The sequence below is a fragment of the Sminthopsis crassicaudata genome, chromosome 3, assembly GCF_048593235.1.
Source record: "Sminthopsis crassicaudata isolate SCR6 chromosome 3, ASM4859323v1, whole genome shotgun sequence".
Lineage (NCBI taxonomy): Eukaryota > Metazoa > Chordata > Mammalia > Dasyuromorphia > Dasyuridae > Sminthopsis > Sminthopsis crassicaudata.
The window spans coordinates 254,833,305-254,856,934 of NC_133619.1; the positions used below are offsets into that span (position 1 = coordinate 254,833,305).

At 31.2% G+C, this 23,630-nt stretch overlaps 1 protein-coding gene across 1 annotated transcript in view; it reads right to left on the reverse strand.

Moving 5' to 3' along the window:
• Window positions 1–5,529: 5,529 nt before the first annotated feature.
• The window catches only part of BACE2 (beta-secretase 2), a 77,094-nt gene continuing 58,993 nt past the window's right edge, over window positions 5,530–23,630 (reverse strand). Inside the window, exon 9 of the mRNA XM_074300488.1 lies at window positions 5,530–7,910. Within this exon, the coding sequence (XP_074156589.1) occupies window positions 7,660–7,910 (251 nt within the window). The 3' untranslated portion in view covers window positions 5,530–7,659. The remainder of the gene's footprint in view (window positions 7,911–23,630) is intronic.

Here is a 23,630-nt window from a genome sequence, read left to right on the forward strand (position 1 = left end):
AATATGAAGGTTATCACCAGTGTCAAAAAATTTGACAATTAAGGGGTCATCAATAACTTTGTAGAGAGCAGTTTCAGTTGAATGATGAGCTTTGAAATCAGATTATAAAGACTTGAGAAGAGAATGAGAGGAACGGAAATGGAGGCACCAATTAGAGTCCTTTTAAGTTTAGCCACAAAAATGAAGGAAAAGAGGAAATGAAAGTTATCAGGATCATTAGGGATAAAGAAATGAAAGGAAGGTTTTTTGAGGATGAGGATGACATGGGGATGGTTTGTAGGCAGCAGTGAAATGATCAGGATATAGGAAGAAATCTTTGGTCTACTTCTTGACTTTTATTAACCTGAAAAGTTTTCAGACTTTTGTTAGGATTACTAGGTGAGAACTCAGGTTGTAATCCTAACAGACTTTCAGGGGTAATTTTCCATAAATTATAGAAATAGATGCTTGTTATTGTAATTTCTCTAATGAGGCCTTATTACTATGGTTTATAATCATTTACTTCTCCTGAGATGATAAGATAACACATATTGTTATATGGCAGTGGTATCTAGATATATTGACACAAAATGTTACTGAGATGAATATTTCATGATGAAGTTGTTGAAATACCAAAGAGATATGTCTTTTAGTTATGCTTTGTCTGAGCTATATTTGCACTTGTAAGACAGCAGGCAACTTTAAAATTCTTCCAGCCCCTCACTAAGGGTTAGCTGTGGTTAAGTTGGGACCTGCTAACATTACTCATCCTGCAGAACTGTGTTAAGATTTACCTTAAAAAAAACCCAGAAATCTGTTTGGAGCACTTGGAGAACCACAAAAATTAGAATGTCCTGGCAAAAAACATTAAACATTTTGCTGTAGAATATTTATAAGAAATATTTATTTAATATTTATTAAGAGATATTTAAAGCATGATGTATTCATGAAGGATATTTTGTTATTTTATCTCATATTATCCAATTGGGGCCACAAATAAAAAAAATATTAACAAAGAAGCAAAACCAACATATCACAAAAATGAAATAATAGGAACAGAATACATTTATGCATGAATACAAGGTTGATTTCATATTTAAAATTAATAAACTTAATTAATAACAAAATAGAAATAATAATCTGATTATATCCATGGATATAGAAAAGACTTTTTGACAAAATAGAACATTCATTTATATTTTTAAAAACTAGAAATGATGACCTTTACTTAAAATAATAAAACTATACTTATATATTATATATGTTGTTTATTTCATGTGTGTGTGTAACATATACAAACATTGATTAAGAGCTACAATCTTGGAGATAAACTAAAACCTTTCCAAAAAATCAGGAATAAAACAAACATATTTATTACTACCACTTTTAATTGCATAATGTTACAATTCAGGCTACTGCAATGACAAGAAAAAGAAATTGAGGGAACCAGCATAGATTAAGAACAAATAAAACTATTACTTTTTGTACATGATATGGTATATTTCAGTAAACTTTAGGGATATGAAACAAATCCACAAAAATATTAGCATTTTATAAAATATCAATAAAATTTAGTAGGAGAGATATAAAGAGAAATTCCATAATATATATTTATATATATAATATATACACACATACATAAACAATAACTATACAATGTATAAAATTCTTCAGAGTCTACCTATCGAGATACAAACAAAGCTAGATAAATAAAATTATAAATCTTTGTTGCTTAGATTCATAAAAATAGTACTAAATAATTAGGAAAATATTAATGGATATTAATGGCTCTCGGTTAGACCATATAAATAATAAAATGGTAATATGATTTTAATTAACTCAATGTCATCCCAATAAACTTTTTAGAACTCAAAAAAAATGGCAAATTCATATGAAGGGAGAAAGGTAAAAAAATCTCTTAGGAAATAATTTTTTAAAAATGGAAACAAGAAAGTCTAGCAGTTATAGATCTTAAACTATACAATAAAGTAGTGATTCGCAAAACAAATTGGTGCTAGACATAAAAACAGAAATGAATAAGTAAATATATCTAATGTGCTAGGACTCAACAACTTATTTTATGAAAACTGCTGGGAAAATTAGACAGCTGTATGGAAGAAATTAGATTAAGATCAATGCCACATATCACATACCAAGAAAAATTGTAAATGCCTAAGTGACCTAGATATAAAAGGTTATATTATAAACAAATGAGAAAAAACATGGGAAAATTACATATTAGACCAACAAAGTGTAGAAAAGTACAGGACCAAATAAAGCTCTAAAGAAAATCATAAAAGATAAAATGAATAATTTTGATTACAAAAAAATTAAAGTTTTTTTTCCACCAAAAAATCCCATATTAAAAGAGAAAAAATTATCTGGAAGAAAATTGTAGCAGCTACTTTCTGATAAAGGTCTCTTTTCCAAGATATACAAGGAATGGATTCAAATTATAAAAATGTGAATTATTATCTATATCTAAGGAAATAATCAGTGAAGAAAAGTAGTTTACCTATAACCACATGAAAAAATTCTCCAAAAAAGTACTTATTAGAGAAGTCCAAATTAAAGCCTTTTGGACTTCACCTCACATCCATTAGATGGACAAAAATGACATAAAAAATTGGTAACTATTGGTGGAGTTTTGAATAGGTAGAATAATTCTAATTTGAAAAAAAAAGCCATTAAAACAGTCTAATGCTTATAAATGTGGAAATATGTATAGAAAAATTGTACATGATTAATATTTATTGCATTACTTTCTTTTTAGGGGAGGAGGAGGGGGAAGAATGGAGAAAAAGTTGGAACACAAGGTTTTAAAGGGTGAATGTTGAATACTGTCTTTGCATATATCTTGGGGGGGAAAAGCTATTATTTGGAAAAAAAGAAAAATAGTCTAGTGCTAAGTCTCTAGCCAAAGGAGATTTTAAACAATAGGAAATGGTCTTATATGTAGAAAAATACTTATAGCATCTATTTTTTTGTTGGCAAAAGACTGAAAATTAAAGAAATGATTGTCAATTGAGGAATGGTTGGATAAATCATACTATATAAACAACATCTATGTTGGTAAAAGAAATGAGGAAATAGATGACTTCAAATAGACCTGAAACTTAAATGAACTGATACAGAATGAAAGAAGCAGAAACAGAACAATTATACCACATAAATTGTACACATGAATAAATTTGAAGACTTTATATAAACTGATGAATTAAAAGGCATAGGCAGGGGATTATTTTATATAACAACATTGTAAAAACAAACATTTGTTCTGACAAAGAAGTAATAGATTTCAGGATACAGAATTTACATATATAAAATTCTATAATATATATGTATTATATAATATCTATTATTATATGTATATTCTAGAATGGTTTAGAAAGATAAATATTAATAATACCTTGAGTTTCTACTACATTAATTTCTACTATATTGATTCTGAAATATATTCCTAACTCCATATTGGTGCTAACCTACTTTTTCTTGATGTAACCAATCATGTAACTGTCTGCCCTGTAACCAACTGCATTGTCTTTTCCATCTACTCAACTCAAATTTCCAGAATTATATGAAAGCTGATGTTACCTTGGGGTTTTTGCCTATCGAGAGACCATAGATGCAATTTATTGGTTATTGCTAACTGAGTCAGCTAAATTGGTCATGCTCAGAATGATTTCTCATTTTACCTTAATTTTCAATGTAAGTTATATATAAATTCCAGGATTGCTATTATATAGCTTTCTCTTACACACACACACACACACACACACACACACACACACACAGAGAACAACATACATTTATATATATATATATAAAACAACATATATGTAATAGTATTATATATGTATGTGTGTATATACACACACACACACACACACACACATATACCTATACCCACATATCTATTTATCTAAGATTTTTATGTAATTAATGACAGAATTATTTTGCTTGACTATGCATATTTATCATAATGAATTTGGGTTTCTTTTCTGTTTTCCCCCCCAGTAAGATAGGTGGTGAGGAGAGAAATTAGGTCTTTACTAATTAAATCCAAAAACACTTTAAAAATTGAGCGATGGAAGGATAGAGTACCACAGATGAGGGATGTTGCAGGCACTTTCAGTTGAAGTGAATGTATTGTTAGTTTTGCTTAATTGTTTTACTTTTTAAAGTAGAGCTCTCATAGAATGGGAGAGGACCTAGAAAGGTTTGTAATGTTAATACAAATCAGGTCAATAAAACTTTACAACACTTTGATGCCTTTCTTCCGTGTTGTTGCCAATCTTATTCAAACTTTTGACATTCTAAAATATAAATAAATAAGCCTTAATAAAATTGGCATTGCAAGTAATTTTGTTTTGTTTTGCTTTGTTTTTAGAGAAAGTATTTTTCTCTAATTTGGGATTCCATTTACATGATATATGAAGGAAATTTTCCCTGTGTGAACTGTCATTATGTTTGCTCAAATAATAGATTATCCTGACCTTCACTGCCTAAAGGCCAGGAATGTTACATTTCAAATGCTTCCCAGGGTTCTCTAGTATCCTTAAGATGAACTGAGGTATCTAGGCTCTCTGCCATTGGCTATACTCCTTACAGATGGTATTCTTCCAATTGTATGGAGGGATCTCCTGCATCTCACTTTTGTTTCACCACTGAACTGTTTTTGCTTTTACAAAGAAAGTTTTACTTCAAAAATGTAATAATAAATATACAGACTCCCCAGTACACGAGGCATACATCCTTTGCATATTCTGGTGACAACTGGGAGAGAGCATTAGGTTCATAGTTTAGTTCAATTCTTATACAGCACAGTCCCAAGATCCAAGTTCAAAACCCTCTTTGGACTTAAGTCCCAAGCACGATGGCTACTCCAAACTTCCCCACGGGACTGGATGCTTTTAATGTTCCACTTGGAGTTCTGAATCCAAGGTTGCCATGTTTTATGCTCTCAGGTTCCTGGAGATTTCTTTCTATACCTAAAAAGTCTATTTCTCAGGATCATGGGACCAAAAGAGAGAGCAGGAGAAGGAAATTTTTTCCCTGTCATCAGTTCATCAGTTTATGGCACTCTCACTGTGCATGATTTTCACTTTTCTTAGCACTCTCTATAATCTGCAGAGAGCATTTTGCAAAGATAGTGAGTGTCCCAATCTAGTAATTTTTAAAGATGAAACCTGTTCTGGCTAAAAGTTAATAGAAATGTGCTATTTCTCCCTATATAGTAGGGGAACACAGGGTGTCTTTTTCCAAAAGTAAGGTACCTCCACATTAGGTGATCTAGACGTGATCCCAAGCCCCCATTACACTTATATAGTTTGTATATTTTTATGGCAGTATCATGACATTCTAAATGAAAAGTAAACAACAGAAATTTTTTTTGTGGAACATGATGCTAGTGCAATTTCATTGAAATACTTCAGGCATATTGCTTTGTGCATATTAAGGTGTTAAAAGACTTATTTTGCTTTAATAAAATTAAACAACAGCAAAAAATAAAATAAATCTTGATAAAGAAACACACAGTAAAGCTAATTAGGTCATGGCTTTTTTTTTTTTTAATTTCGAAGGCATTTATCTTTCAATAGGAAAGAAGAAAGGACACTTTCTAAATTTTTAGTCTAATATCCTATTCAAAAAGCTCAAAAAATTGAGTAATAAAAGCTAAATGTGGTAATTATTATCATTTATGAAAAAAAGGCACTGACTTAAATATTATTTCTGGTCATGGATTATGATTAAAGTGATAGGTCATTGGGCTGTACAAAAATTCTTAGAATTCTTCTCTCAAAGGCTTCTCTACTGGCATTCTCAACTTCCATATTCTCAATCTCATCTCCAAATAATTAAAACTCTCTTTGTTTTTTATTTTTTGATCTAGGGTAGTATGTAATTAATTTGGAGACTGTTTGTGAAGAAAATCCTTCCAACAGTGGTGATTGGCAACTATTCTTCAATGTATATAGTCTCATAAAAATAACTAGGGACATTAAGAGGTTTAAGGGATGTGCCTAGGGCCTAAAATTAGTGTCTTTTAGACTTCAAAGTCAGATCTCTATCTACTTTGCAACACAGTCTTTCCAAAAAGAAAAGACAAACAAACATTACATTATGGGAAAAATAAAGAGGTAGCTTAAAGACTGGGTGGCCAGACTACATTAAAGTTAATATGAACTTACTCTTTCCAGAGTTCACTGAATTATTTGTGAGCAAGTATTGTTTCATTTTTGTATTTGAATTTCTATTTGTCTAGGGAAATGCCCAGCACATGTTAGATATTTTAAAAATAGTTATTGATTATTTGCTTATAGAGGTTAGAGTTAATGATTGTGTACTTTTAATGTAACTTCTGGGTAAAGATAACTCTACTGTGTGGTCATATATACTATCATGTGCATGCGAAGTGTGCAGGGTCTTCTAGAGAACAGAAAGCTTGCCTTAGTCTGAAAGATCAAGTCTTGCGTCTGGTCCATAATAGCTGACTGAGATCCTGAGCAAGTCAGGCCTTTTAGGTTAAACCTAGCTAAAAATTGTAAAACAATTGCTCATCTATATCAGTATGAAGAGGCCAGAAATGACTTTCAGACACACACATGAATGTGTTACATAAGTGAAGACACACATAAAACAAAGAAATAACATTCAAGTCAATGAGAAATTGCTTGGCATATTGAAGGTATGCTGATGGGAATCATAGTTGCAAAAGAATTACTAGCCAAAAGAAATCAATATCAACATGGAATTTTGCATGGGATCAAGTGATTACACAGTCTCTCAGCTAATAATAATAACTAGACATAAAATAACATGAAGAGAAAAGTCAAGGGGAAATGTTAAAAAGCATTGATTCAAACATTCAAATAACAATTGAATCATTTTATAATGTCATCAGCTCCATATCTAAGGCCTGAATAAATAGCAATCTCAAATTTTCCTAATTCCTACTTATTTACTTCAGAGCAGTGTCACATATAAAGGTCATTTTAATCTAATTCCTATTGCCTAGAAATTGAATATCCTGAAAATGAGTGGGTTTTTGTATTGTAAGCTAAACTAGAATAATAATATGTCTGAAATAATGAGGCATAAGCCTCAAGTATAAGCTGTGTATCTGAGGAAGAAATGCTTCCACGGTTTTGAAAGCTGAAAGAAGTCCACTGAAATCTAGTCATAAATATTTGCTATCCATTGAAAAATGAGAAATTTAATTTACTCATTAAGGTGAAATCTAAATATGTTTGTTTATTATGGTTCTGATGGCTTATGAAGGGGGAAATAACTCAACTAAAGCAGATAAAATAAAGAGGGTTATTTATGTTTTTGTATGAGTGAATATAAATGTCTTTAATGATGATTGGCTTAGAATTATTCTGGTAGGAATAATTAATAGTTCAGACCTGTTATTTTTATGGCAGCAAAGAGCCTGAAACTCAATTATAATATTTTGGTTAGGACAGCTTTTTTCCCTTTGAGCACTCAAAGATTTACAATCAAGGCATAAGACATAGGGATTTGGAACATGGGAATCTGAATGATATCCAACAAGAAAAAAATGATTTGATTCTATAACATATGCAGGAGAAAACCCTGGCTTGAAGTCCTTGTTGCATTTTTCACTTAAACTGTTAGTGGTAGATCCTCAAATCTCTTGGGCCTGGATCAGGATAGTCATTTCCAGCGATGCTGGACTAGACATGATTCATCATTGACTAAATTACGATTTCGGGAGCAATGCAGAAAACAGCATGGAAATAACAATATGATTAATACAAGGAAGATAATTCCACACAAAGCCATAAGAGCATATGAGACAATCCACAAAATAGGTTCATTTGAAGTTGAAAAAGAGATGCAGCTGCTTCTTATGTCATCTGTTGAGAAAGGTCCTGAAATCTCAGACACTGGAATACCATCGACTTCTAGAAAGAAAAGGAATAAAAAAAAGTTTATAGTGTTGTAAAAGTCTATATTTTTAGGATAAAAAACCAATGGGATGTTTCTTATCATAATAACAGTATAGAGAGGATAGTAACCTTGAAGTCAATAGCCAACACTATTACTTATTGAGAAATTAATCAGTGTAGGGATTATCCATTCTTAATTTAATCCTTCTCTTGACCTTTTGGTTAAATTGTTATTTACCTATAATAGTGAACAGATTAAATAGAATTTACTAAGTGAGATAACCTATTTCTAAATATTCTTTTAACCTAATATCAGTGGGTAAGCTTAACAGACTCAAGCTTCAAAGATATTTATGAAAGCAATCTTCTTGTTTCTTAGAATGAAGATGTAATAAAGTCACACTGGAAGCAAGTAATCTTAATTTTAGATTCTCCAACAGGTATGACTATTGTTTTGGTTAAAAAAAACCCCAGACTTTACAGTTGAGGAACTAGGTCTTGCTCAATAGTAATACCATGGGAAGGGAAGGGAGCAAGATGATGGAAAAAAGCCAAAAAGTTGCCTGAGTTCCTTTCCTTAAAACTATTAAATCAATTCTGGGATGACAGAACATACAAAAAAAAAATGAGGTGAAACAATTTTTCAATTCAAGATAATTTAAAAGTACTTCAATAAAGATCTCTCTTGCTTAGGTAAAAGGGTAGAGCAGTCCAGTTCAGTTTGATCTTTAAATACAAGAGTCAAGAGAGGCATAAAAATATAAACAAGTAAGAAAAAATGTTATTCAATAAGGTTAAACTGTTTACATCCTTACATGGGAAGAAACTTGTAACTCTTAAGAACTTTATCTGTATCGGGGCAGTTAGAAGGAAAATAAATTGAGGGTAAGAGTATAAATTTATTTTGATGTGATGATATAAAAAAAATTAAAGGATGATAAAAATTATTGTGCTGTAAGAAGAGGAATGGAGGAGAAAGAATGGGATTATTTATATCATACATAAAGAGGTATGAAAGACCTATTACAGTGGAGGGAAAGAAATTAGAGAGTAAGTCTTGTTTAATTAAAAGAGAGAATAACATACATTCTCAGTATGAGCATAGAAATTTATTTTACCCTACATGGAAGTAGGATGGGAAAAGGGGAAAAAAGGAGAGCTGATAGAGAGAGGTGGTAGACAAAAGCAAAACATTGGTGAGTAGGGACAGAGTGAAAGGAGAAAGAAGAGCATAAACAGGAGAAAAATAGGATGAGGGAAATACATAGTAATCATAACTGAATGTAAGTGGAATGAACTCTTCTATAAAAAGGAAACAGATGGTAGAATGAATCAAAACCCAGAATCCTACAATATGAAAAGACATACACAGAACAAAGGTAAAAGACTAGAACAGAATCTACTATATTTCAGCTGCAGTTAAAAAAAAAAAAAGTAGTAATTATGATTTCAGACAAACCAAAATAAGCAGATCTAATTAAAAGAGGCAAGGAAGGAAATCACATCTTTGTAAAATGTAGCATAGACAGTGAAATAATATTAATAATAAACATATATACATCAAATGCTCTGGTATTCAAATTTCTAAAGAAGTTGGAGCCAAGATGGTGGAGAGTAGACAGGACTTTGAGTTCTTCCTGGCTTCTGTCAGAATCAACACTAGATAAAGCCTATGAATGGATTTTGGAGTGACATAACCCAGAAATATTTGGAGTGTAATAAATTTCCAGCAGAAGATATCTTGGAAGGACTTCAGGAAATGTCTGTCTCAATTGGGCAGGGGGCAGGGATGTGGCCCAGCTCAGGTGCAACTGAAGCCAGGGAGGAGAAGCCCCCTGTGGGGAATCTAGTGGGAGGCTCTTAGCCAAAATACAGTAGTACTGGCTACTCTGTCATGATCTAGAAGGCCAGTGGATAAGCAGACTAGCTGTGAGACTTTCAATGCAACTACAAAAGGCACATAATGAGCCCTGAACCTCAGCATAACATGTAGGATGTGGCCAGCCCCACTTAGCACAGTGGGAAAGCCTGCAGCAGCGGCTTCAGAAGTGTGAAGCCTGTCCTGTCCTGTAGAGGAAGCTTGGGACAATCTTCTCTGTGCCATAATAACAGATCTCAACCTTTAAAAATGGGCAAAACCCCCAAAAAGAGATTTAACCATAGATAGCTATTATGGAGACAGGGAAGAAAAGACCTCAAACCCTTAAGATACAAAGGTAAAATGCCTCCAGATGAAATTTCAAAGGGGGATATGAATTGTTCTCCAATTCAAAAGACTCTCTTTAAAGAATTCAAAAAGGATCTTAAAATAGAGATAGAAGAAAAATGAAGAAAGGAAATGAGAGCTTTGCAAGAGTTTGGAAAAGGACAGAAATTAAATGAGGAAAACAACTCCTTAAAAATACATTTAGTGAAATGGAAAAAAATATATACTGAAGATAATCAGTTGTTCACAAATAGATATGGCAAAATGGAAAAAGAAAACAATTCATTGAAAAATAAAAATGGTGAAACAGAAAAAAATCCAATGAATAAAACAACTCCTTTAAAAGTACAATTGGCCAAATGCAAAAGGAGGTAAAAAAGTTAGCTGAAAAAAATAATTTTCAGTCAATCCTCCCCCCCCAAAGAAAAAAATGTAAAATACTTCATTGGAAAAAGAATAGACCTGAAAAATAGATCTAGGACAGACAATCTAAGAATTATTGGACTACCTGAAAACCACAATGAAAAAAAGAACCTGGACATCTTTCAAGAAATCAACAAGGAAAACTAACCTGATATCCTAGAACCAGAGGATATAATAGCCATGGAAAGAATCCACCTACCACCCCCTGAAAGAGACCCTAAAATGAAAACTCCAGGGAATACTGTAGCTAAATTCCAGAATCATTAGATTAAGGAGAAAAATACTACAAACAATCAGAAAGAAACAATTCATATATTGAAAAGCCACAATCAGGATTACTCAGAACCTAGCAGCTTCCACTTTAAAGGAGTGAAAGGTTTGGAATGGGATATTCTGGAAGATAAAGGAGTTTGGACTGCAACCAAGAATTAACTACCCAGAAAAATTAAGTATTATCTTTCAGGGGAAAAAGGACATTCAATGAAATAGGGGATTTTCAATTATTTTTGATTAAAAGACCAGAGCTAAATAGAAAATTTCATCTTCAAATATAGAACTCAAGGGAAGCATAAGAAGATAAAAAGGAAAAGGGAAAAAAACATTTTTTAAAGATTAAAATGTATATGTAAAATGTATGGGATTGTCATCTAGAGGAGGGAGTAGAGGGAGGGAGGGGGAAATCTGGAAAAATGAATACAAGGGATAATGTTATAAAAAAATTACTCATGCATATATACTGTCAAAAATTATAATTATAAAATTAATTAAAAAAAATTTTAAAAAAAGATTAAAATGTATACATCCCTACATGGGAAAATGATATGTGTAACTCTTAAGAACTGTATGTTTTCTGGAGTGTACTTAGAAGATATAATTATAATTTGACTTTAATGTGATGATATAAAAAAGAAACTAGGAGTGAAAAAAAAGAATTGTACTGGAGGAAGAGGAAAAGGGAGATAAAATGGGGTAAATTACATTACATGAAGAGTCAAAAAAAGACCTATTACAATTGAGGAAAAGAAGGGAAATAGATGAGCATTGTAGGGAGTTAAATAACTATAGGAGGAAATTGACAGTGAAACTCTATTAGTAGGGAATCTCAATTTCCCTCTTTCAGAACTAGATAAATCTAACCTAAAAATAAGCAAGAAAAAAGTTAAGGAGGTGAATAGAATTTTAGAAAAATTAGTTGTAACAGACCTTTGGAGAGAACTGAATATAGACAGTAAGGAATATACCTTTTTCTCAGTAGAACATGACATTTGCACAAAAAGTAACCATGTATTAGTGCTTAAACCTCACAATCAAATGCAGAAAGGCTAAAGAAATAGTAAATGAATCCTTTTCAGATCATAAAGCAATAAATACTACATGTAATAAGTGTCACTGAAAGATAAATTAAATGTTAATTGGAAAGAATTAGTGGGTCAGACAACTTATAGAAATAATAACTTCATGAAAGACAAGGACAAAAATGAGATAACATATAAAAATTTGTAAGATATAATAAAATCAGTACTTGGGAGAAATTGTATATCTCTACATGCTTACATCAATAAAAAAGAGAAAGAGCCAATCAATGAATTGGAAATGCAACTAAAAAATTAAAAAAAGAACCAAATTTAAAATCCCCAATTAAACACCAACTAACACATTAAACACCTGAAAAATCAAAGGAGAGATTAATAAAACTGAAAGCAAGAAAACTAATAAAGTAACAAATAAAAATAATTGCTGGTTTTATGAAAACTCCAATTGAATAGATAATTTTTGATTAATTTCCTTAAAAAGAGAGAAGAAAATCAAATAATCAGTATTGAAAATGAAAAAAAAAAATGAAATAACCACCAATGAAGAGGAAATTTAAAACAATAATTAGCAGTCAGCACAACTGTATGCCAATAAATGACAATCTAAGTAAAATGGTTGAATATTTGAAAATCTATATAGAAATTGCTCAGATTAACAGAACAGGAAATAAAATACTTAACTATTTTAGAAAAAAGAAATTGAATAAACATCAATGAACTCCTTAAGAGAAAAACTCTAAGGCCAGATGGATTTACAAGTGTATTCTACCAAACATTTAAAGGATAATGAATTCTAATCCTATATAAAGTGTTTAGAAAAAAATATGGAGTACTATCAAATTCTTTTTTTTTTTTTGACACAAATAAGCACTAATATCTAAGCCAGAACAGTCAAACCAGAGAAAAAAATATATAGACCAATTTTGATAAGAAATATTGATACAAACTCCCCCCCCCCCCCCAGGCTGGGGTTAAGTGACTTGCCCAGGGTCACACAGCTAGGAAGTGTTAAGTATCTGAGATCAGATTTGAACTCAGGTCCTCCTGAATCCAGGGCTAGTGCTCTATCCACTGTGCCACCTAGCTGCTCCGATACAAACATTTTAAATAAGATATTATTAGAGAGATTATAGCATTTTATATGATCAGGATTATACACTATGATCTTGAGGAGGGTAGGCTTCACCAGGAATTCTGGGCCTTTCAATATCTGGAAAGCTATCAGCATCACTGACAACATTAATAACAAAACAGAAATCATATGACTATCTCAATTATATAGGAAAATATTTTGACAAAATACAGCACCTATTCCTATTGAAAACACTAGAGAGCAAAGTAATCAATGGAGCTTTTCTTAAAATAAGTAGTATCTATTTAAAACCATAAAAAAGCATTATCTGTAATGGAGATAAGTTTGAAGCATTTCTAATATAATCAGGGGGAAATAAGGATGATCATTATCTCACCTATTATTCAATATTGTGCTAAAATGTTAGCATTGGCAATAATAGAAGAAAAGGAAATTGAAGGAATTAGGACAGGCAAGAAGGAAACAAAATTATCACTGTGCAGATGATATGATGATGTATTTAGAGAATCAATTAAGAAATTACTTGAAATTTATAATTAAATATTTTTATATAAATAGATATAAATAAATGAAATAATTTTTAGCAAAGTTGTTAAAAGTTGGTCAGAAGGAGGTCTCTTTACTAGCATTGAGGAAGGACTCTTTTAGCACACTAAAACTTAAAGACACAGTAAAGCAGAGACCCTTTTCACAGTTCTAGGATATAAAAATGTACTTGTGGTCACTCAAATACACTTCTTGGATTATAATACTTTGGGAGAACTGAAAACATATAGGTCCCTAAAAGGATATTTGAAAACAGTTGCATAAAACCCCTGAGACTTGGGAAATTGTGCTCTTCATCTTGAAAAAAAGAGTCCTACTTTAACAAAGAGTTAAAAACCAAGAAAGAGGCTGGGAAAAAAACAGAAAAAGATTCTGATCATAAAGTTACTATGGCAACAAGGAAGATCAAAATACACACACTCAAAAGATGACAAAATCAAAGGTCCTACATCCAAAGCCTCCAAGAAAAATAAGAATTGGTCTTAGACTATGGAAGGGCTCAAAAGGTATTTTTGAAAATCAAGTAAGAGAGACAGAAGGAAAACTGGGAAGAGAAATGAGAGTGATGTAAAGGAAGATACAAAAAAAAAAGTCAATAATGAGAAAAATGCCTTAAAAAAGCAAAATTGACTAAATGGGAAAGGAGGTACAGAAGCTCATTTAAAAAAATATCTTAAAAAATAGAATTGAGCAAATGGAAGCTAATGACTTTATGAGAAATCAAGAAATAATAAAACAAAACCAAAAGAATGAAAAAATAGAAAACAAATGTCTCATTGGAAAAGCAACTGATTTGGAAAATAGATACAGGAAAGAGAACCTAAAAAATATTGGAGTACCTGAAAACTGTGATCAAAAAAGAGCCTATAGATCATCTCAAGAAATTATCAATGAAAACTGTCCTGATATTCTAAAATCAGAGGTAAAATAGTAATTTAAAAAAACCCACTAATCATCTCTTGAAAGAGATCCCAAGATGAAAACTCCCAGAATATTATAGTCATATTCTGTAACTCTGAGATCAAGGAGTAAATATTGCAAAGATAGGGAAGCTACAGTCAGGATAATATAATATTTAGTAGCTTCTACATTAAAGGACTAAAGGGCTTGGAATATAATATTCCAAGTTTATATCAGTATACTATATATCAAATATATATTATCTATATATCAATTAGTTAAATATATTTGGTCTTTAGAAGGGGATATTTATTTATAGAAAGTTATTGGTATAAAACATTCTTCTCTCTCAAAAAAAATATGTCATAAAGTACATACAGAGTTAAGAGAAAAGTACACTCAGTCTTAGAGAGCACATGTGGCAAAAAGATCATATCTTTAGTTTTTGGAAGTAATTTTCTTTCTTTTAAGGAATATTTGTGAATTTTCCTTTAGGTATGGTGTAGCTTTTTATATACTTTCAGGATTTCCTTTCCTTAGTGTGCTTAGTTTATAGTTGGCTTCCAATGTTACAACTAGACACTGACATTTTATGAACACTTCTTGGCTAATGATGAAAACTCTGAATCCCCTTTAAAGTTAACAAAGTCATATTAAGTTAAAGCAATGGTAGGAATGGGGACTGAAACTGAAGCCAGGATCCTTCTCCCCTTACTCCAACTGCTTTGTTAGCAGTTTGGTTTGAATGGTGTCTATCATTAATATGCCAGATAGCCTATTGAATGCAAGTTTTCCCACACAGGACATAACCAGGTATCTGCAACTATCCAGACAGGTATCTTGTACAATCAGGTCATTACATCTAAAGTGATTTAGGATTTTTCATGCCTAAGCTAAAGAATTTAATTGAGTGAATCAATGTAATTGTTCTCACCTGGTTAAAATATCTGGCTGTAGCATCTTTTTTTGTTATTTTAGGAAGAGCAGGGGACTGATTGATTGAATTGATCCTCACACAAAGGGATGCAGTTTTTCAGCTATTTTTTTATTTAGTGTTAGACATGCTAGATACAGAAATCATAACAGAAAAAGAATTTCAGAGAAGAAGCATAGAAAAAGAAGTAAAAGTATCACTTTTTTCAGATGATATAGTATGCTTAGAGCAGTCTAGGGAATCAACAGAAAAATTGTTTGCAATTTAAACAAAGTTAACAGCTTAATAATCAGTCTTCATAAATTATTATCTTTTTTTAGAAATATTAATAACAAAATTCAGTAGAAAGAATCAAAAAGAAAAATTCCATTAAAAATAACCAAAGAATATATAAAAACTTGACAATCCAACAATTGCAGTATATATAGAAACTAAACAAATATAACTATAACATATTCTTTACAGAAATAAAGTTAGCCTTGACTAAATGAAGAACAATTAACTGCTTGCTGTTGAATTGTGCTGATATAATAAAAATGACAATATACTTAAGTTAATTATGTATCCAAAGATAGCATTTTGAAATAAATTGTAGAGCTTGAAAAATAATAACAAATTGATTCAGAGAAATAAAAGGTCAAGAATGTCAAGGGAAATAATTTTTAAAAAGTAGAAAAAAAGAGGGCCCTGGCAGAAAGAGATCTTAAACTATTTTATAAAATGATATTCATCAAAAATAATTGGTAGATTAAAATATTGAAAAGTTCATCAGAGGGGGCAGCTAGGTGGCACAGTGGATAGAGCACCAGCCTTGAATTGAGGAGGACCAGAGTTCAAATCTGGTCTCAGACACTTAACACTTCCTAGCTGTGTGACCCTGGGCAAGTCACTTAACCCCAGCCTCAGGGGAAAAAAAAAGTTCATCAGTGGAATAGTTTGGGTACACAGTAGACAAAAGCAAAAGGAAATATATATAGTGTCCTATAAACCCAAAGATCCCAACTTCTGGGGCATGGATATATTATTTGTGAAAAAACTGGATTGTAGTTTGGTAGCAATTAGATTTAGACCAATAGTTTATACACCAAGGTAAGTTCCAAATGGATAAAAGTTTTATATATATAAAAGGATTGTGATGACTGTGTTCCATCTTATCAATGTTCCTTTTAAAACGTGACATTGCAAACTGAACAGAAAAATACAAATTTGGTCTGACCAGGACATTGGATTAATGTGGGTTATTTATCACCTCTTTAGGCTACCATGTCTTTACATATGCAAGATCCTTTCTTTGATTTTCCTTCTTTCCCCTAAATAGCTTTAAACACATCACTCACCCTTTTTGTTGTCCTAAACTTTCTTTGCTCGCTTCATTTTATTCTGATCTTTGACACACCTGACACTTTTTACTGTGCTATGGTGTTGTCCTTAACATTTCTGCATAGCCTTTTAAAAACATGTTAATTGGTAGTTCTCTGAGCATACAAATATCTTGCTTTTAAAAAATCTTACAAACTAAAATTTTCAGGAGGTTTTGAACCAATTTGGTAAGTATAAAAACAGGTAAATTTCAACAAAAAACTTTGGTATAATTGGTAAGATTGAAAAATGAACATAATGACTTTGTACGTATAGTCAATAATAGTGTGTTTTCCATGTGGAGATCAATTTGTGAGTTATCTTTCAGTTATGTCAGCCTTGAAAATTAAGTGCTGAAATAAATTGAACTTAGAAGCACATCTATTAATGCTTTTCTTCCCCCCATATGAAGATATGTTCTCTCAAAGATTTACTTGAATTCATTATTATAACTTAGAGGTGAACTTAAACTCTTGAAGGTTATGCCAGTGGAATACAAGCTCTGGGAAGAAACACTTTGAGTACAGTTGTATAAGAAACAACCTATTATATTTTTATTTATTTTAAATATTTTCTAATTACATTTTAATATGGTTCTGGAGAATTTGGGAGTGTTGTAGACAATGTGTTTGACAACTTTGATTTAGGGCATTTTAAAAACATAATTACTAATGCAATTGATTTTTTTTTTTTTGAAAACTTTTGGACACTATCTTGGAAGCACCAAAAAGCTTGCAAACTTCTAGAATTACTTCTGAAAACAGCAGTGTGGAAAAAAATCTGAGGCTTAGGACAATTCTTCCCCACTTGTAGGTGAGCAGAGCACACCTTTAAAATAAATTCCAAAATCAAGAAATAGGCTGGGAAAATGAGCAAATAATAAAAAAGCATGATACAATAATAAAAAAGTGATACAAAAAAAAATGAAAAGAAAATCAAAAGCTTGGTAAAAGATTAACAGAAAATTCTGAAAAAAAAATAACACTTTAAAAACCAGAACTGGTCAAAGGTAGAAGAGACATAATAATATACTGAAGAGAAGAATACATTAAAAAAGCAGAATTGGCCAAATGAAAAAAAAAAAGGTACAAAATCTCATTGATTCAGGCAAGTAGAATCCTCCTATGAGACATCAAGAAACAATAAATCAAAGTGAAAGGAGTGAAGAGACAGAAGAAAATATCAAATATCTCATCAGAAAAAGAACTGGTTTTAAAATAGATCAAGGAGATAATTTAAGAATTATTAGAGTACCTAAAAATCATTATCAAAGAAAGAACCTAGATATCATGTTTCAAAAAACTATCAAGGAAAACTGTCCTAATATCTTATACAGAGAGAAAAACAGAGGGTCACAAAAGATTTGGGAGTTTTTACATTAAAAGAGTAAAGAAAGACAAGGAACCGCAAAGGATCTACAATTACAACCAGGAATAACCAACTCAGCAAAAGTGTAACTCTTTAGGGGAAAAATGAATATTTAATGAAATAGAAGGCATTCAAGCATTTCTGATGAAAAGATTAGGACTGAATAAAAAAATTTGAAATTCAAACATAAAACTCAAGAAAAGCATAAAAAGTATGATTGACGCCACTTCTAAGAACTTTACCATTACTGAGGCAATTAAAAGGAGTTTACACAGACAAAAGGCAGAGAATGTGAGTCAATTATGCTAGAATAGCCTCCATAAAGGAAAAGGAATTAGAAAAAAAAAAGATGCACTAGAAAAGGGGGAAGGGAAAAGTCAAAGGGGAAAAATCTTCTCACATAAAAGATGCAATGAAGAGCTTTTACAAGGAAAGGGAAAAAAGCTATGGAGCCAGGCAATATTTGAAACATCAGAATTGCTTTAAAAATGGAGAATATACACCCAAGTTTGCATATGTATTCAACACATGAGTTGAATATATCTCAGTTGTATATAGAAATGTATATATTATTATAACTTAGAGGTGAACTTAAACTGTATTATTATTATTCATACACATGAGTTGAATATATCTCAGTTGTATATAGAAATGTAATTTACGCAGTAGAGAAATAGGAGGAAAAAGAGACATATGTGGGGTAGCATAGTAAAAGTTGAAGATAAATTAAGGGAGGCAATGTTTAAAAGTGAAATAGGCTTTTGAGGAGGTTCAGAATAAAAGAGAAAGAGAGAGAGAGGAAGGAAAGAGACTATGGCATGTAGGGAAGTATAATTAGTAATCATCTCTGGAAAAGTTAATGAAATGAGATAGTAGAATGTATTAGAAATCAGAGTTCATCACTACATTGTTTATGAATCACTTGAAACAGAAAAATATTTGGTTAAAATAAGGAGTGGTCCAGAATCTAATGGAAGATTAGAAGTTTGAAATAAAAAAAAAAGCTGAGGTAGCAAATATGGTATCAGAAAAAGCAAAAGCAAAGGCATAATTAAAAGAGATCATCAGGGAAACTGCTTTATATAAAAAATGTACCAAAGACAATATAGTAATATCAAAAATTTCTATAGAAAATTTCCCTGATAAAAGCCTCATTTCTTAAATATATATACAGAATATAGAACTGAATTGAACAAGTCATTCCCCAATTGATAAATGATCAAAGAATATAAAAATGTAGTTATGCATAAAAAGGTAATCTTGATTTAAAAATATTAAAAGTTCTAGATCTCTATTGATTAGAGAAATTCAAATCAAAGTACCTTGTACCTATCAGAAATAATAAATACTATTATCAGAAATAATAAATACTATAGTAATTGAATGAAAAATAAATACAGTAACGAGCTATTAGTGGAATAGTGAAGTGGGCTAAACACTCTAAAGGACAATTTGAAGCTATGATTAAAAGGTTATGAAATTATGTAACAACATCACTAACAGAGAACTATATCCCAAAGAAATCAAAAGAAAATGAAAAGGATCTATATATTAAAAATTTTGTAGCAGTGCTTTGTGTGGTGGCAAATAATTGGAAATCAAAAGATGCTCATAAATTGAAGAAATGCTAAACAAGTTGTAACATATAATTGTGATATATTACTATTGTGCTATAAGAATTATAAGGTGAGGCACCTAGGTGGCACAGTGGATAGAGCACCAGCCTTGAATTCAGGAAGACCCAAGTTCAAATTTGATCTCAGATACTTAACACTTCCTAGCTGTGTGACCCTGGGCAAGTCACTTAACCCCAGCCTAAGGGGGGGAAAAAAAAAAGAAAGAAATTATATGGTATGTTTCAGAAAAAACATGCCATATCTGCATGAGCTGATGAAGTGAGAAGAATTGGGAAATCATTGGGTATAGTAATAGCAATGTTTCAATGATGATCAAGTATGAAAGATTTGACTATTCTGATCAATACAATGACCTAAGATAATTCCAAAAGAGTTATGATGAAAAAATGTCATATACTTTCAGAGAAAGAACTGATGAACTCTGAGTGCAAATTAAAGTATAAATTTTCTCATTTTATTTTTCTTGCTTTTTTTTGAAATGTGGGTAATATGTATGCTTTGCCTGATTTGACATATATAATTGATATCACATTACTTATCTTCTTAGTGAGTGGGGCAAGTGGTCAGAGAGAACTAAGAACTTCAATATTTAAAAAGAAAATAATATAAAAATTAATTTTTCAAATTGACTATATTCTTTTATCCTTAGATAATAGTGAATGGGTTTTCTTAGTCTAATAAATTGGAACCAGTTCCTTTTATAGTTTTGATATGAGAACTCTATAAAAGAAATGCTACATGAATTTTTCTTAGTTGTGTTTCCTTTTTAATTTTAGCTGAATTGTTTTTGTTTATAAAATTATAAAAATATATAGTCAAAATTGTTTATCTTCTGTGACTTTCTCTAACATTGGTTATTATTTCTTTACCTATTTATAAATCAAAAAGGTAATTTATTCATTTTCCCTCTAATCTATTTAAGATGTTACTCCATATGCCTAAGGCATGCAAATATTTGAGCTTATATTGGTGTGGTATGAAATGTTAATTTAAACATAATTGATGGCAATTGTCTTTATTCCAATAGTGAAGGAGAGGGAGATTGGATTTACTGAATTCTAGATATCAGGTTGATTTTCTTTTTATGTTCCATACCTAATCTAAGCTACAAATCAACATTCTGTTCTATTTTTTTTTTAAATAGTAGCTTTTTATTTTCAAAATATATATAAAGATAGTTTTCAACATTCACCCTTGCAAAACCTCATGTCCCAAATTTTTTCTCCCTCCTTTCTTCCCATTCCCTCATCTAGAGAGCAAGTAATCCAATATATGTTAAAGATGTACAATTTTTCCATTCACATTTCCACAATTATCATGTTGCACAAGAAATATCAGATCAAAAAGGAAAAAAAAAAGGTGAAAATAATATGTTGTGATCCATATTTAGTCCTTATAGTCCTCTTTCTGGATGCAAATGGCTGTCTCTATCACAAGTCTATTGGACAGTATGCTGTTTTATAACAAATACCAAGTCATTTTCATGAATATTGCTTTGTAATTTAACTTGAGATTTTGTACTGCTAGGCCCTCTTCTTTGATATCTTTTTATTTCCCCTGAATATATGTTAATATTTTGTTCCTCCAGATGAATTTTGTTTACTTTTTTTCCAATTCTATAAAATCATTTGATAGTTTGATTGATGTGGCACTGAATAAATAAATAAAAAAATTTAGATAGCATTGTCATTTTTATCATATTAGTATGATCCAAGTAAGAATAATTAATTTCCAGTTATGTCTATTTTTATAAAAATCAAGTATTTTTTCTTTTCTATGTTTGCAATAATAGAGAGATGTATTTTATACAGTCTATAACTATTTTGAATGGAATTTCTCTTTCCACCTCTTTCTGTTGAATTTTATTGAATATATAGGAATGCAGAATGATTTTAATAGATTTATTTTATATACTGCAACTTCGAAGAATTTATTTGTTATCTAATTTCAACTGGGCTTTCATTTTACCAAAATAATTATTTTACTCCTCCTTAATTGACTATTTAACTTGTTATAGTTGGTGTTCCAAATCTTTTTTTCTCTTTGTCTTCCATACAACCTTTTCTTGTTGAGGACACCACCTTTCTTACATTTTGCCGTGAAAATTGAGGCTATTCTCCATGTTCTCACTGGGTGAACTGTTGACAGTCCCTTTCCTCCTATACATGATTTCCTCCTTTATTTTAACCTGTGATCAAGAAGTGGCATTTTTTCTCATTAGGGTTAATTCCTATACATGGATCCTTGATGTACCCTTTCCCACATTTTCTAAAAGATTGCTACTTTTGTCACCACTCATTTTTACTTTCCTTATGTCTAAGAATTTCTTTATTGTTACTACCTACAAACATACTCAAACTGCCTTTATTCTTATAAACGCACTCATACTATCATCCTTGTTTGTAAAATCCGTATTTCTCCTGCCCAATCTAAAGGTTTCTTCCTAATCCTCTTGCATTGTGATCTCTCTATAGCATTTCTTACCAAGAATGGTCCCATTTGGTTGAGAATGTTCTCTTCTGAATTTTCCTGATCATTCCTAAGTTTCCTTTGAATAATAACTGTGAGTATACTAGCAAGACTATCCTGAGCCATATTCTCTTCTCTCTCTATATTCTTTCATTTGATAATCTTATTTACTTCTATAAGTTTATATATTATGTCTATGAAAATGATTCCCTTATCTTGTGCTATTCTTTCTTCTATTCTCCAGTTTCATACTGTGAGCTGCTTATTAGAAATTTTGGAATGAAGGTCCTATAAAGGTGTATGAAACTCATCTGTTGAAATCAGAACTCATTTTCTTTTCCCACAAACACTTCTCCCAATATTGTTCTTCACCTCCCAGTTATTGCTGAAGGCATTGTCTTTGTATCATCTTTGCCTCCTAACTCTTATCCTTCTGCCAAATCTTATTTCTCTCTATTATATCCTTCACATTTATATCCTTATCTTCATGTACAAAGATACCACCCAACTCTGAATAGCTGCCAAAAAAGTGACTTTCTTAAAGTGCAACTCTGATCTTGTCACTTTTGTTTCCCTTACTCATTAACCTCTGGTGGCTTCCCCAACTTTAGAATCATAAATAAAATCATGTGCACCTTTACACATCTTTTCAATTTGGTCCCTCCTACCTTTCTAGAATTCTTAAACAATTATTCTCCCATAAGCATTTTTTGGATCAAGCATACTGGCCTAATTTCCTGTTCTATATAATACTTAGTTTCCTTTTATTTCATGTCTCTGTGTAAGGGTTGTGAACTAGAATCCCTAGATGTGTATCCCTAGAATGGTCCCTCAACTCATAGAATTCCTCAGAGAATTTTTCTTTTTAGTATCCAGATCAAGCATTACCTTTGTCAAGATGTTGTTCATGATCCCCTTGTTTGATAGTGCTTTTCCTTACAAGGTTACCTTAGGTCTGTTTTGTATGTTGCTTATATAGTCCTATATATGCATATTTTCCCTTTTGGAACACACTAGTTGTTTTACCTTTGTCTTTTTATTCCCAATGTTTAACACAGTGACTAGCCCTGAACTGATACTTCATAACTGAACCAGAATTAGTTTAAATGGCTTGATATCAGAAGTGTTTTATTATTATCCATGAAGCAAGTGAACATGTAAGCCTCTTCTCTTTTATCTCAACAACTATATATTCTCTTCTCTATTTTCTTTTCTTTCTTTCTTTCTTTTTTTTCCTGAAGCAATTGGGATTAAGTGACTTGCCCAGAGTCACACACCTAGTAACTACTAAGTGTCTGAGGCTGGATTTGAACTCAAGTCCTCCTGATTTTAGGGCCAGTTCTCTGTCTACTGAGCTATATAGCTGACCCTCTATTTTCTTAGAAAATATAACTTTTGGAAGAATCAGGAACCAAAAACATCTTGACATTCTAGAACAACTGGTCAAAATCTATTTTACAAAAGTTAAAATTTAAGAGACAGATATA